The sequence below is a fragment of the Verticillium dahliae genome, genomic scaffold (genome assembly GCF_000150675.1).
Source record: "Verticillium dahliae VdLs.17 supercont1.22 genomic scaffold, whole genome shotgun sequence".
Lineage (NCBI taxonomy): Eukaryota > Fungi > Ascomycota > Sordariomycetes > Glomerellales > Plectosphaerellaceae > Verticillium > Verticillium dahliae.
Genome location: NW_009276918.1, coordinates 126,792 through 142,106, shown reverse-complemented (window position 1 = coordinate 142,106; position 15,315 = coordinate 126,792). Strand labels below are relative to the sequence as shown.

General features: G+C 55.0%; 6 protein-coding genes across 6 annotated transcripts; 4 read left to right on the top strand and 2 right to left on the bottom strand.

The window, feature by feature from the left end:
• Positions 1–947: 947 nt before the first annotated feature.
• On the top strand, positions 948–1,896 carry VDAG_08727 (uncharacterized protein; the record flags this gene model as incomplete). Its single annotated transcript, XM_009651044.1, has 2 exons — positions 948–1,795; positions 1,875–1,896. The coding sequence occupies 2 exons, from the start codon at positions 948–950 to the stop codon at positions 1,894–1,896; spliced, it is 870 nt and encodes a 289-aa protein (XP_009649339.1).
• A 207-nt stretch (positions 1,897–2,103) lies between these two features.
• VDAG_08726 (uncharacterized protein) lies at positions 2,104–3,332 on the top strand. The gene has a single exon (XM_009651043.1). The coding sequence runs from the start codon at positions 2,253–2,255 to the stop codon at positions 3,306–3,308; it is 1,056 nt and encodes a 351-aa protein (XP_009649338.1). The 5' UTR covers positions 2,104–2,252; the 3' UTR covers positions 3,309–3,332.
• Positions 3,333–5,288: 1,956 nt separating this feature from the next.
• Positions 5,289–5,879, bottom strand: VDAG_08725 (uncharacterized protein). The gene has a single exon (XM_009651042.1). It carries the CDS (start codon positions 5,767–5,769, stop codon positions 5,401–5,403), a length of 369 nt encoding a protein of 122 aa, XP_009649337.1. The 5' UTR covers positions 5,770–5,879; the 3' UTR covers positions 5,289–5,400.
• A 1,118-nt stretch (positions 5,880–6,997) lies between these two features.
• VDAG_08724 (cytosolic Cu/Zn superoxide dismutase) lies at positions 6,998–7,869 on the top strand (the record flags this gene model as incomplete). Its single annotated transcript, XM_009651041.1, has 2 exons — positions 6,998–7,078; positions 7,150–7,869. 2 exons carry the CDS (start codon positions 6,998–7,000, stop codon positions 7,867–7,869), a joined length of 801 nt encoding a protein of 266 aa, XP_009649336.1.
• Positions 7,870–8,977: 1,108 nt separating this feature from the next.
• On the bottom strand, positions 8,978–9,834 carry VDAG_08723 (uncharacterized protein; the record flags this gene model as incomplete). Its single annotated transcript, XM_009651040.1, has 3 exons — positions 8,978–9,165; positions 9,218–9,421; positions 9,798–9,834. 3 exons carry the CDS (start codon positions 9,832–9,834, stop codon positions 8,978–8,980), a joined length of 429 nt encoding a protein of 142 aa, XP_009649335.1.
• Positions 9,835–10,523: 689 nt separating this feature from the next.
• VDAG_08722 (uncharacterized protein) lies at positions 10,524–11,547 on the top strand (the record flags this gene model as incomplete). The annotated part of the gene is made up of 2 exons (XM_009651039.1): positions 10,524–11,407; positions 11,496–11,547. The coding sequence occupies 2 exons, from the start codon at positions 10,524–10,526 to the stop codon at positions 11,545–11,547; spliced, it is 936 nt and encodes a 311-aa protein (XP_009649334.1).
• Positions 11,548–15,315: the final 3,768 nt, after the last annotated feature.

Here is a 15,315-nt window from a genome sequence, read left to right as displayed (position 1 = left end):
GGAAATGGAGGGAAGAGAAGCGAGGGTTAAGATTACGACGTGAACGTCCCGTCCGTGTCATCTGGAAGGGAAGGAACGAACAACCTTCAGTACCTACCCAAGTACCTAGGCACCTCAAAGACCCTTGAGGCAAGTGATGAGCGGGGGCTGAGCGCTATCAACGCCCTGGAAAGTGCCGTGTGTTCCGCCCACAGTAGCACTCCCCGATTCGTGCTTGGGCGGGCACATGCGTTCTGTAAGGAGGTAGCATTCAATACATCTAAACGCAAACAAGGGACCTCTGCCCCTTTTCAACCTGGTCCCTGATGGATGGTTGGTTAATCTTACCCACCCACCTTGGTGCGCGCTCTCGCTTCCCCTGCGAAATACGACTGAGCATTTACAAATGTACGAATGGCCCCGGACCCGAGACGCATTCGTCGCGACAGCGATCCCGACGTGGCGAAGAGCTTCCTTGGGCTGCAATGACGGAGGGGCATCTGCGACGGGGCAACATCACAGACCTTCTCGTTCGCCTGCTGTGGTACTGCTTTTCAGCTTGCTTACGACACGATACCTAGGTACCTACCTACCTAGAGTGCCTGAATTAGGTACCCGGTTGCCAAACAGGTCGGTTCACAGCCACGGCTGCACTCAGCTGCAACATCTAGGAAACCATCAACATGGTTGCCTCGCTCCATCATCTGATTGGAACTGCTCGCCTTATCATGCGTGTCACATTGATCCATCCCATGCAGCCAAAACCGACGGCAGGATGCGTCTGAACAAGGCTGGCATGGTGCGAGCTGAGTTCTGTTGACCATATAAGGCTCCAGGCTGCAACTTGCATTGTCAACGCAGCCTGGCCGTGTCTGCTCCTATGCTAATAAAGACTCGTCGCCTATGTGTTCTGTACAGGCCCCAGGCTCACAGCCCATGATCTATCGACCATCAACCTGCCAAACATCATGGTAGCACCGGCCAATGAGCCGCCAGCTCTCCTGGGCGCAGACCCTACCATCCATGGTGAGGATTCAAACGGCCAATCCCATGATGCCTCTGGTCCAGGCTCCCCTCGCCCATCAATACGTACAGACGCGGACTGGGTCCTGTGGCAGCAAGTACTGGAGTCGGCAAAAGCCGTGTGCCTTGGTTCAGCGACTTCGCAATATGGACCGCCTACGCAGCAGGATCAAGAGGCACCCGCCAGTGATAGAGATGCACAAGTCCTAGTGCTGGACGAAGTCAACAGGCTCGTAGCCCCCGACAACGTGTCCAGGCGGCGTCGTGCACCAGGGTTCGAATGGCGGAGCAAAGTAGAGTGCGAAGGGTCCAAGGCTCTGGTCTTCTTCGGCGTCCTGCGCGAACATATCCTCCTCTTCGGCGACTTGAGTCAGCCCAGCTTGGGCGCGAATACCGAGAGTCCCGACCTTTTCAACGACACTGCGATGGACCATGGTAACGAGCCGTCCAAGAATCAAAAACGCGACGGAAATACATTGAATAATCGCCTCGCGCGCTTGCAAGCCCAGATCCATCACCACGATGCTTCTTTTGCGCCAGGTTGTGACCCCTACAACGAGTACTTCACCGACGCGATCGACTACCTCACGACAACCCTCGTCGATGTGTTACCAGAGCCCGCTGACGACTACCGCATGAAGCCAATCCTGATCGCTCTGGTGGCCAGGCTGGCAGCCAGACTCAAGCAGATGAACCGACACCTGCGTCTCCCTCCGCCCGAGGTGCAGAAGAAACCCTCGATTGCTCAGTTCTGCCGCGATCTCATTCCTTTGGCTTGTTGGGATTGGTTAGGGTACGAAATCATCAGCCTTCAACGCCACGTGGTTCATCTCTTCAGGGAGGCTGCCCTGAATCTTCCCAACTCGCTACAGATCAGCTCCCCTACTGATTTGAGAAAAACATTGGAAATGTACGACTGTTCCATCACAAAAGAAGTCATGGTCCTCTTCAAAGGCTACGATGGCGAAATCGGAACAGGGAGCCATGCTAGCTTGGACAGATTGACGCGACACATTGCTGCTATGGTCTACCGAAAATGCAGTGAGGCGTCGGAGCAGCCACGCCCTCCCACGAGGGTGGGATCTCGTTCCCCCGTCACCATAGAATACAGCATGAACATTGAGCCGTATTCACATTTGAAAGGTTCCAGTCGGAGGGAGCTGCTTTCCTTGGAGAGTATGGTTGCTGTCTTGATCCCGTACTCGATGGTTTCCGGCGCATTCACTGTCAGACTGGACTAGCTTGTCACCATGTGCAGCATTTCCTCAAAAGGGCTTGATAACAACTTTGTGGCGTACTATAGTCATCACATACGCCTCCCAAGCCTCTATAAAATATGCGTTAACATATCGAAGCCTCGGACGAAACAGGACTGCAACTATATCTCCCGGGTCAACCACAATTCCATGATCGTCCGCAACGGGCTTTTAAAACACGTCGACGTCAACCAGCTGATGCAATTGGAGTGGAACCGCAGGGCGCGCATCCGCGAGCGTCTGGTGGCATCACAGACAATCGAGGACGATTCCTCGGCCGAAGATGACATGTCAAACTGGAGCAACGAGAAGCGCAGCAAGATTTTTGAAAAGGCGCAAGATGAGTATAACACCTGGGTTGTTGACGAAAACTCCGTCGTTGTACCGTACAAGCAATACGCCTGGACCTCTTTGGGCATTGCGGCCACCCTCGTGATCGGCGGGCTGGCCTTTGGATTCAGCATCGGCGAAAGGATAGAGGGTGTAGATCCTTTCAACATCAGCGTCTTCTGCTGGGTTTTGGCGGCGTTCATGCTTGTGTTAGTCAAGGCCGTCCGGGTCGAATACTGGTCTTGGCATCGTTTTCTCCGTGGGGAGGTGGCATGCCGGTCGATTACAGAAGTCGTCTCCGTCACAGGCATGAATCCTCAGGTTCTGCTGGTGATCCTACTTCGACTTGATGATCGTATGTTTCTCCAGACCCGGGGTCCATTCAACGCCATGTTCCGGCGCCACACAGATGACCCCCAGAGTGGGTTTTCGATCAACGTCCCGATCAAGGCGACAACTGCCTTCGAAGGTGGACTCATACCGGTGGTAGTGCAAGGCGAACAGGACATTGGATTGGTGCTCCTGCGAGGCAACTCTTGGGCAACGTTCAACTCCGTCAAGAACCAGCAAACTTTTGAAAACGGGCTACACTGCCGCGATATCCAGCATCCAGGGTCATGGGCCCCGAATAAATTGGTGCCTTGTTACCGACTTTCTAGGGGTGACATGAAGGTGGTGCGAGTGCTCGACGTGTACGGGGTGGACAGCTACCTGTACTAGCTAGCTCATGATCACAATTTGTTCAAAGTTTGGTCTCAGAAGCCGCTCTGCCGTGCGAGAATGCGAGAAAGCAGCGTCGACAGCAAATGACAAGGTCTCACGATGGGTAACCGATGTTGCGCCACAGCAGCCCGACCAAGAGCCCTCGGCCCGTTGACGTCAGAGAGGCCTTTCCAGCGCATTCGCCGGCCCAGCCGTGCCGTGGGCGACGCGTCCGGGACGCCGGAAAGGGTCCTTCACGAAACGGAGGCGCCAGACTGTCAGAGTTGAACAATGGCCGACGCAGCCGGGCCACAGGCCGGAATGGGGCGTAGGGCAGAGCAGAGGTGCCATGTGGCCCGTAGTATATGACCGTCGAGTCTTCCTCTCGATTCAGGCACAGACGTCGTGGTCCATCGTGAAACGCCCAAGAGGGATCAGCGAAACAACAACCTTATCTGTAGGTTGAGGTTCAGGTGAGCTGGCGGGCGTTAATCGCCCCGGACAGACTGGCAATCGCGTAGGGCACACGGATGAGAAGGTGAGACGCTGGCACACGACGCCCCGGCAGGCGTGCCGAGAGGCTGTCGAGAGATGTGATTTGAAGTTGGGTAACGAGAGTACGTGTTGGCCTGCCTCTCGTAGGTCACCTTACCTGCCTAAGGTACGTTAGCTTGGTTAGGTACAGTGGGGGGACAAAAAGAACGACGGATTTTTGTTATTAGAAATACTGATTTAACTTTCAAAATACTATTATAAAATAAATAAAGTAGCTATTAGCAATCTAAATGGTAGAAGCTATAGATTAAGTAAGGTTCTACAAGTATCATCAAAATCATTATTTATAGTGATCTATAGAATAAGTAATAGAGGTTAGAAAACTATGTGGTTTTGTGTGGAAACGGAAATCCGTCGTTTTTTTTGGTCGCATGACTGTACCTACCAAGGTAAGGTATGAAGACGTCCTCACATGGCGGTTGTAGGTGTACATGCTGTAGCAGGCTAAATGCAGGTGCCTCTTGGAACATGAATGTAGCTGTCATTCTGACGATGGTCAACGGGACCAGACGCGGTACCGGCGGCAGCAGGCGCGACGGGAGTGGACTGGCAATGGCAGGAGCAATGGTCGCCCCTGCGGTTGCAGCTTCCTCAGCAAACCACCGCATCGTTGGGGGCCGACGGCTGATGTTGGTTGGCGTGCATGGGGCTGACTTGTTGGGGCATCCAATGAGGGCGGGACAGGATGCGCACTGAAACATCGCGAAAATGTGCCCAGACCGAACATCACCGTGTCCATCATCATCTCCTTCCTTCATCCTTTTGACCACCGGCATCAGCCCCTGACTCTGCCTTTATTGCCACTAACCCGCACAGATATTGACAGGTGGTGCTGGCATGCTGGCGTGCTGGCACCATCATTGACGTGCTTGACCGGATACTGGAACACCGGCCATCCGACGATTTCCGCGTCATCTGTTCTGGCGGGCTCTACGCTCTATACCCACGCAACTCGGTCGGAGAGCGGAACGTGCGCTCAGCGCAGAGCGAGACTGACCCCGCAAACCTAGAGATGCATCATAATTATCCGGTATGCCGAAAAACTCACTCGTCTGGTGTCCGTTGTCCATCTCTTCAGCCGGCGGGCGGCCTGTGCCCCACGAGACCCATCCATGGCAGAGCTTCCAAGACGCATCATCACCTCGCACAGCGGCCAACGGCATCAGCAGCGCAATCCGATGTCAGTTACAGGCCCAACAAATGTTAACTGCAAAAACCCGGCCATTTTGTCCCGCTGTGCTGTTGACCTCAATGCTCCAAGGCACCATTGGCCACTCCGGAACCAAGAGCCCCTCGCATGCCGAACCGCCAGCGGCGTCATCGGCAGGGGGGGAAGAGAGGTTGGGTTGGGGAGGGGGAGGCGCAGGACGGACTACAGTACATTCACAGGACCGCAGGACTCCTCCAACAAACAAACAAACCAAGACGGCCACAAGATGACCAGGGGGGGATGGCGGCCTGGGCACTCGCACCTGGCCAATCATCCTTTCCCCGAAGCTGCTTGGTTCCTTCGTCGCTGGGCTCCCGTCAGCAAATATGGATTTATTTGTTTCGTCTACAACGCACGCGGCTCGGAAACCCAGCATGTGCAGATTGGAGCTGCTACGTGCCACGACATACAACGAGTCTCTGAGACCTGTGGCCCCCAACCGTCCTGCACCCCTTCCAAAGGGCGGTCGTCAAGACGTGCCCCTGCGAGATGGAGATCTGTCTCTTCTTCCCTATCATCTTCCCTCGTGTGGGCAGCCAGTTTGTGGAAGGGCGTGACATGGCCGATCGACTTGCAGGAGGTTCGGCCTCGTCGAAACAGGATAGCAAGAGCCCAGCGAGAAAACATATGCATGCCCGCGTTGGGCCCAATGAAACTACTGGTCACGATAGCGTCGCCTTGGTTGGCTTGGTTGGTTTGGTTGGTTTGTCCCATGTTGTAGCTTCAGGTTGGCTTCTGTGCGCTGTGCACGTATGCAGGCGAACTTGGTTGCCCGCTCGGTCGCTCAGGTCTTTGAGGTGGATGGATGGTACTTCGATTGCCACGCTCAGCAAGCGACGCAAGTGTGCTTGTGTGTGTACCTGTACCTGTACACGGCTGGGGCTCCGACGCAGGGGACTCCCCACGAACTTAGATCTCCCTTGGTCTGCCGCTAGTTCGGACGGAGCCAGGCGACCTCTTGTCTGACGGCGCACGGGTGGCTTCCTGATGGATGGACAGTTGCATGCATGCCCGCCTCCCTCTAGCTGCATTGCTACGCTCCTTTGCAAGACCAGAGGAATTACCAAACTCTGTTGGTCCTGGATATTCCCTTGGGCAAGTGAAGGGAATTCGGAAGGGCGAGGTCTCTGGGTGCAGATGTTCAGCCCAGAGGCTTTAGATGTCTTTGCAAATGTCTCTGATCAGAGGCGACCTGTCAAAGTGGTACGCGCCGAGCAGTGTGATGGGGGCAATGGTTCACTTTGCCTCTGTTGCTGCTGGGCTGCCGTGCTGACGCTCAGCCTCCTTCTTTTTTGGCTCATCCACTAACAAAGTAGTCTGTTCCCGTGCATATGGGATCGTGTGCCTACATGCTCCTTGGCTCTGCGGTAGGGGAAGCCTTGGCCTCCCCCCCTTCGTCCTTCTCGCCCGCCACATTGACGAGACAGGCTTAAGCCCCCTTCACGGCACTCCGGCTTGTACAAGGCACAGGGCACAAGGCACAAGGCTCAAGGCGCATTCAAATGCTCCATCGGGTTACATCTGGCACACATGATGAACAAAGCACCCGTCATCTTTGTCGTGGCTTGGCCTGTTCTGCCTGCGGTATAAGATCGACAAATGTTTCCCCCCCCCCCCACTCCACTTTGAATACACCTCCTCATCTCAACCGAACGACAATCACTCCCGCACTTCCCACTTCCGCCTTGATCCCCCCCCCGGTCTGGTTTGAGAGATTTCATTTATTGGCACTACTGGTACATTAGGAAGGAGCAATCCTCTGTTTAAGAAGATCACCCTTCGTTGTTCTCCTAGTTTTGCCCACCTACATCTACAAGTCGTTACTCCCCCCCCCCCAATCGTTTGGTGCTCTTCTCATCTCCATACTACCACGACCGAATCGTTGTCACCTTGAAAACAACTCTCACACTCACTTCCCGTGTCTTACTTCTCATCGTACAAGATGCGTACTCAGTCGGTTCTGTCGATTATCGTGGCCGCGGCCATCGGTCGCGTTGCCGCTCAGGAGGAACCCGTCACTGGTGTACGTTTCCCTTGGCCCAGGGCTATGGATATTCCCACCACATGGTACCGTTGATACTAACACGTTGGCAGGAGCTTGGTGACGCCCCCATCGTTGAGGGCAACCCGCCCGGTGTCGTCTACGAGGCCGTCCTTCCCGAGGACCCCTTCTTCGCCGGCGTCGACATTGAGGGCAACGTCAAGGGCTCCATCACGGCCATCTCAGCTCCCGACGGCGTTGGTGTCGAATTCAAGGTCACTTTCTCGAACCTGCCCAAGGAGGGTGGCCCCTTTGCCTACCACATCCACGACTCTCCGGCCACCGACGGCAACTGCACCTCGACTCGCGCTCATCTTGACCCCTACAAGCGCGGCCAGGCCATCCCCTGCAACCCCGAGGCCCCCGAGACCTGCGAGGTCGGCGATCTTTCCGGAAAACACGGCTTCGTTGAGTCATCCGACGACCCTTTCGAGGCCACCTACGTCGACCCTTACTCGTCTCTCATCGAGGGCCAGGGCTCCTTCTTCGGCAACCGCAGCTTCGTCCTTCACTTCAGCAGCAACCTCACGCGCATCACGTGCGCCAACTTTGAGCTCAAGGCTGGAGGATCTCTGCCGCAGCCCCCCAAGCCCGGACACGGCGACAACTGCACTTCGAGCCGCGTCCCCGGCGTCCCGGCCCCCACGGGTGTCGTGCCCGAGCCGACCGAAAGCGAGAGCCTCGTTCCCGTGCCTACTGCTGCCGCCATCATGAGCACCGTCCCCATCGGCCTTCTTGGCTTGGGTGTCATGGCTGCCGTGTTTGGCCTGTAAATGCTGGGTCTTGAGGAAGGAAACGTTGTTGACTTTCCGAGGGAACTTGGCGGGCGAGAGACTTCTGCAAGAGTACTCCCTCCCGCACTTCTATGTTCATTTTTTGGTGTGTGTTACATTACGAGAAAGGCTCTTCTGGTTGATACCATTGCGCCCTTCGCGCAGAATAATGAAGGGGGGAGTCTCGGTTCATAGTATTAATGGAATCATGGTCACGATGACTGCATTCAGCTTCTCTACAAGACACGCGTATCTGATGACTGGGATGCGAAGCGAAGGTGCAGAATTCTTGCCAAGGTTCAGAAGAGCTTGGGTTGGGTCCATGATCATTGGCCACAACTTCATGCTCGTAGCCACAGTGGTCCAGCAGATGAGTGCTGGCTGGTGTCTTTGTTTGATTGGAGATAAAAGTAAGCTGCCAAGGTGCCTCGTTGGGCTGAGCACCGAGAATTCGAGATCTCAACCCATATCCTTCCAACCGAAGGTTCTCGCCAGATGGTGATCCCGGTCAGGGGCGCTCAGCCAGATTGAGCCTGGTCCTTCGGCGCAGAAACCAATGCCATCCATCCTCATGGTCTAGGATCCAGCCAAGCACACAGAGCTTCTCACAAGAATAGCATCACACAATGTGTCACAAGGGGTCTCGGTGACAAGCTGCAGGGTCTAGAGTTCTGGCGTCGAGTGATAAACCGTTGACATGACCGCCGCCCTCAGCTTCAATGGTCCCCGTACGACCATCATCTCGGAACACTCGATCAAGACCGTCACCCTGCTGCCGTGACACGAGGTCCAAGCCGGTTTGCTCGCTCATTTTATGGCCCGCAGTCTTTTGGGCCGGATAGTACGAGATGGGTCGGGACGGACAGTGGTGGCCGCAGCCGTATGACGGGGATGCATACCGGGATCGGGATGAGGGGGACGTAGGCGTCAGGTGTCATGGATCGGGGGGTTGTGAACTGGGTGGGAGTGGACCTAGGGCTATCTTCGGAAGATCAGCAGTACTTATGTTCATGCGTCTGAAAACATCTCTCGATCGGAAACTCTGCTGCATGATATCAAAAGTTGGGCATGTTGGCTGAGATGTGAATATTTATCATCGGACACGGCCTTACTCTGCGGCATTTACCCACTTATCCGCTTCATACCCGGACATGTATGCCGTGAAGCTCTCCCCGCCAGCAACCCAGCCCTTGATGCCGCCGCCCAAGATGACGCTTCTCATCTGCGTGTCACCCTTCTCAGCGATCTGGTCGCCGAGCCAGCCCGCAGCGCGGCTGCCTCGGCCACGAGAGGATCCTACTTGGCATCAGGAAACGCCCGATAGACCAGGAAACTCTGAGCAACTCACCGCAGTACCAGATGACAGTCTTCACTTGCGCAGCTCTGAACACGTCGTAGAGGGTGGGGATGGATGGGTAGAGGCTCTGCGCTGGCAGGTTGAGCGAGGTCCGGATCGTGCCGCCCTGGTCCACGTCAGCGCCACGCCGTCGCGAGACCGTTGGGCTTCCTTTACCTCGTGAATCGTTACGTCGCAGATCGACCAGGACGAAATCTTTGGGTTGGAGAGGGTTTTGTTAGGGGTTTTGGGACACCGGAAAGAACCTTGCTCCCGTCGAAACCGGCGGGTTTTTTTTGGGTTACTGAAAGGGCGCCATCCCCCGGTGCGGGCTTGGTGACCCGCCAAAACCCCCAGGGGGGGGGGGGGGGGGGGAGGGGGGGATGTTATCTGACGGCAGAAATTTGTCTATGGCGTGGGTTTCAATTTATTGACCAACATCTGGATGAACATGAAAACGTCGAACGGATCTTGAGAGTGGACTGACGTGGTCTGCGAAGGGAGGGGAAGTCAAGGAGTGGTTGTCACCTGCGTCGCGTGATTGGCTACCCGCGATTCAGGGTCTTGTGAGTGCGAGCGTGTTGGCGACAACTAGGCCCGGGAGCATTGTGCCCCTGGAGCAAGGGCATGTTCGGCTAGCATCGTGTGATCCACCAGTGGCTTTACGGGCGACATATGTTCTCAAGTCCGATCAGTGAGAGTGCATGTTTGAACACGAGTCTAAAGTGTTCCGAGCTTCCTTCTGACCGTCTTGTGCTGAGCATCATGTAGGTATGATGCTATGCCGAGATGAGATCCTGCTGGAAAGACCAGCAAGCTGCCAATCCGTACTTGTGAGCCTGTCGTGTCTCTCGTGCATGCTGTCGGTTCCTTCTCGCTGTAACCAACACGGTACTCGCGAGCCAGCCGTGTAGGTAAAAGGACCAGAGTGCCGCATCCCTACCGACTCGTTCCAAACACCTTGCGAGCCACGGAACACTCAACGGAATTTTGACAGCAGAGCCACTTGGATCATCTCTGAATCAGACCGAGCTATTGCCATAAATACCTTCACTATAAGGCAGTGAATGGGATCCAATGCGTCACTTTCTGAAAGAAGCCATCCTCTTCGGATCCCACTACGAATAGAAGCATCACCTGCCCCCAACCTTCAACAAACAACAGCCCGTGATCATTCCGACGGCTTCTTCTCACATATACACAATCTACAGCATATAACTATCTCATTACAGCAGATCAGGCAATCTGACGCTGTTGGAACTCAGAGCCAAATACCCATCATCTCAACCCCCTCTTCAGCAACGATTGGACCACGGAAATGGACAACATCGTGCCTGACCCCTGGACAGATCTTGGCGATACCCAAAGTGGTCTACAGATCGGGGCTCTAACGCAGGACTGTCGCCCATCCCCCGTTCCTGGATCATCGTCCCCTATCGACAGTTCCTACGTTAGCGTAGCCCGCCGGAAAGGCTGCCCAGTTTGGCTGTATTCTTTCCCGAGCTGGGACAAAGATGGGAAAAGCCAGGGTGTTCGGTTCCGATGGGTTGATAACCATGGCCAAAAGGTGCCAGAAGACCTGGTCAAGCTCGACCATGGCTACCGGAGCAAGCAACAAACCAAAGCCACTGCCGCCATTCATTGGGATGACTGTTGTGTTCAGCACGTCGGTCAATATAACGTAACCTTGGCCGTGTACTGGGCACGGAACCGACTGATCAGTCTCTCCAAGTCTCGGAGTTCTCGCAACGCGGACCAATTGCAACGCGGCCAGCCACTGAACGAAGTCCTTGTATCGACCCGGGACCTTGAGTCTATTGGAATGGGCCCCCCAGCTTTGAAGCGGATTCGTCTCTGTAGTGATCTGATGGCAGAGTTTGCTGAGATTTCCCGGGAATATGTGCAAATGATGGGCATTGAGGAATCGCACAGCTTTGGATTGGAAGACTGGGAAAATCCCGAGGTCGAGGACTCATGCGAGCAAGGAGAGGATAGTTCGCAGGAAGATGACTCGCAGGAGGAGGAAGATTCGGAGGAAGATTCGGAGGAAGATTCGGAGGAAGATTCGGAGGAAGATTCGGAGGAAGATTCGGAGGAAGATTCGGAGGAAGATTCGGAGGAAGCTTTGGAGGAAGATTTGGGGGAAGATTCGGAGGAAGCTTGGGAGGAAGATTCGGAGGAAGCTTGGGAGGAAGATTCGGAGTAAGACTCGCACCAAGATTCTTGATGCGACTTTGCATCCGCATCTACCGTGGCGAAATCATATAAGGAACGTAAATCGGAATATCAGGACACGCGCGGCGGGCGCTAGGATCAGAAACTACGGAAGCCGGCATAGCTAATCGTCAACCAAAAAGTAGCATCAGGATTAGGGCAACACGGAATCAAAGTACGCAAAAACACGGATCAAGTAACGAACTGTTCGTCTGAATAGTGACACTGCAAGTGCATGAGTTCCAACTCGCCATTGATCGTTCTTGCACGCTCAACGGCTCTCGAGACGAGAGTCCACGGTTAGATGCACAGACAAGGTTTAGTTATTCCAAAGGAGCGGGAAACGAGGATGACATGGTGGCCGTCATATGAGGCTCTTCTGTTATTCGTCATGCCGAGGCGGACGCGAGCAGCTGGGCCAAACTTGTGCACCTACTAGTATAATTGTCAAGACGACAAGCAAGCCGTGACGATTCAGCCTCGTTCTGGAGCACATTCGAGAAAGAGACTCGAGGCGGGCGAGCCATGGATCATGGCGATTGGCGTTGTTGACAGACCCATGGCGGCTACCTGACATCACTTTGACCGATGGAACATCGTATCCTGCCTGTCATCTCCGGCAGAACGGAACGCCTTGGCGGCGCCACGGTATTCCTCCGCGAGCAGCCCTGACCCGAATGTAACGTCGCGAAGAACGTGGCAGGAAGGGACGCTGGCGTTCCAGCGCGACGGCCGGGCGTATGGGATTGTGGACGCTGGGCATGGCGGTGACTCGTCCGAGTGGCACAGCAGCCATCGAAACGTGGTTGTTGTGATGCTACATCAGCACTTCGGTTATGTCCGGACGCGATATACCTGGCTGGTCAGTGTAACGAGAAAGGCCTGGAGCGCAACAGAGCTGTGGCTGGGCTTGGCTCCGCTGGACGCAAAACGGCTCCAAGGCAGAGAGGATGACGGAGAGCTACACAATGATGCGGCCACTCTGGTACTTTGGTCGTCAGACTGACCTACGGCACCGTTTATCTCACGATGGGCGGGGAACGCTGCAGACCAACAAACGACCAGTAGCAACTGCTCCCAAGTAAACCTTGGCCTGTGCGGTGGAGGGATCGACGACAAGGGTCAATGTGATGGGGAAACGTGAACACCGCTCCTGCCAAAAGGTTCTTTGCCTCCTTTGCGGAGCGATGTCAGACGGTAGGTCCTAAGGCTGAACCACGTCCCAAGTCCTCATCTGTCGAGTGAGCTCGACATGGCCAATGAGACACATAGAACGGCTACCAGATGTTGCGCAGCTCAGCCGCTTCGCTCTCCGGGCGAATCGCGTTGGCCTCGTCAGTCAATAAGCTGTCACGGGCAAAAGGGCGTTGTCGGAAAGTGGCTGGGAGGCGGGGGCCTGTGAGCAACAAAGCCTCGAATGGCAGCAGTTTAGCAGCTCGCAGATCATCATCCCAAACGCCAGACGGCGGCCCTCCCTCCTGCTGGCGAACGAGGCAGGGAGGGAAGGGGTGCGTCAAACACCCAGCCCAGGAGCACGGCAGCCCCTAAAACCACAGGGGGGACAAAAGCGTGCTAGATCGACGACTGGGCGGGCTGGTTCTGACCGAATAGAGACGTTACGGGCCCCAAAGCGTGTTGGTGTCGGTGGGCGGCAACCCAGAGTTGGACCAGCAGGTCTCAACATGGTGCGGACTGATTGGTCCCTGGGGCAAACAGCGTGGATTCTGGCCACACTCTCGGTGCAACGCTGTGCGATGGGAAATTGTTTCGCACAGACAGCGCGGCCGCGAAGCCGACGCGATGCAACTCGTCAGGCCTGGCAGGGAAACCGGTCGCCGGCCAAGCAAGCTGTCAGGGACGGCAGTTGCGCGCGCAGTCTTTACTTTGGCTGCGGGGGAGGAGCCGAGGAGGAGAGAAACGTCCGGGAAGACCCTCGCGCTCGCGACTCACGACTCACGCGTGCCTCGATCGGAGACCAGGGCATCATCCCCCGTATCGTTCTTGCACCAGCCCGGCCGTGTGTCCTCTCCTCTCGCATGCGCATCATCGACTGAAAGAAGACACGGTCTGGGCCTGTGGTCAGCTCCTTAACACGTCGCCACATCGTATCGTACAATTTGGCTCAGATCGATGCAACACGGCTGTTGAGTGGTCGACCGATGACATGGTATGTGACCAGCCAGTAGACGCTTGGATGATGGATGGTTCGGGATCCGAGAGGAAGAGAGAGAGAGAGAGAGAGAGAGTAGGAGGGGCATCGAGATGGTGGGAGAATGACGTCCGTTGATGGATGTGGTGTTCGGCCATCGGGGACCTAGAGCGGCGTCAGAGGCTGAGAAGGGCAGCTTCACGTCCCGTGATTGGCGTGTACGACTGGCTAACGGTACGAGGATCAGAAGTCGAGTTAACTCCGTGGCGCACATGAGCGCCCGCTCCCCTTGTACTGTAGTGTTGTGGTTTCTGGAGCATGCTTGTTTCTTGATCGGACTTTAGGACCCGTGTCGGGCCTGGCATCTGCTTTGGCGTCCTGCTTTGGCGTCCTGCTTTGGCGTCCTGCTTTGGCGTCCTGCTTTGGCATCCTGCTTTGGCATCCTGCTTTGGCACCCTGCTCTGACAACAATCCTGGTCAGCTCGGCAGGACAGGCCTGGCATCCAATGTCAAAGCAAGGGCGAAATGACCGGAGAATTCCTCGGTCGTAGTGCCACGATGCCAGCCCGCCCGCTGGGGAACCCGGGTACCAGAGGTCAGGCCAGAGCCACGATGTCTGCTAGTTGCATGTGCCAGTCGTCGCGACAAGGCATGTTGTGTTGTCTTTGCCGGGACGAATGGGATGGCAGATTTCGTGAGCATGCCGCCCCCGATCGCGAGATTTCTTCCTTTGCCGTGATGGATGCGACGCGAGAGAGCTTCGTTCGACATGACTCGATTCCTGAGCAACGAACGCGTGACTGGACAATAAAGAGGCAAGAGAGGGCAAGCGAGGTAGAGGAGAGGGCAGAATACAAATCAATCCTTGTCCCGTACCAGGTACTTCCCGACCTCGTACCCGCCCTGTTCTCCTGTGGCGCCACTCATCATTCCGCCTTTGGGCGAGGCGCAGCCCGACGCCTCAAATCGACGAGGGAGGGAGGGGGGGTCTGCAACCGCCACAACTATCGATGAGTGATTGACAAGGGCGCAAGAGCGAGAGAGCCTTTTCCTCACGATCTACATGTACAAGCACGATGCAAGCCCTATCGATATCGAATTTGCCTCCCAAGCAGATGGCAAGCAGGCATGAGGTGTAAAACAGACTTGTTGGACGATCCTCTGCATCAGTCAAACACTGCATCCTGATGAACGTATTTGACTACGGTGCTTTGGTAGGTACCTACTTGTACTTGCCTATGGACAGTGCTGGCTTGGTGGTGCCTGTTTCTGAGGCGCAAACCCAGCGTCCTGCCCCCCCCCCCCCCCCATATATATATATATATATATATATATATATATATATATATATATATATATATATATATATATATATATATATATATATATAATATATAGATATGTAATAATGGGGTATGGGACCCCCAATATTAAGATATAGGATGGAGATAGACATATATAGCCTATTGGAGTAAAGATTTTATATTAGGAGGATAGATGTATGAGGAATAAGGGAGTCGATGTATATATATGAAGTAGAGTAGAGAGTGATGATAGGGAGACAGACAGGACATGGTGGTACGGGATAGGGTGTGGGCTAGAAGACAGACAAAGGACGCAGACAACCAGGAGAGACAATATCTCGATACACACACGACACATCAAGCCAGAAAAGAAACAGAGAGAGAAAACATAGAGATAGAAGAAAACACGCAACGCCAGACGAGATAGAAGAAGAGATAGGGCA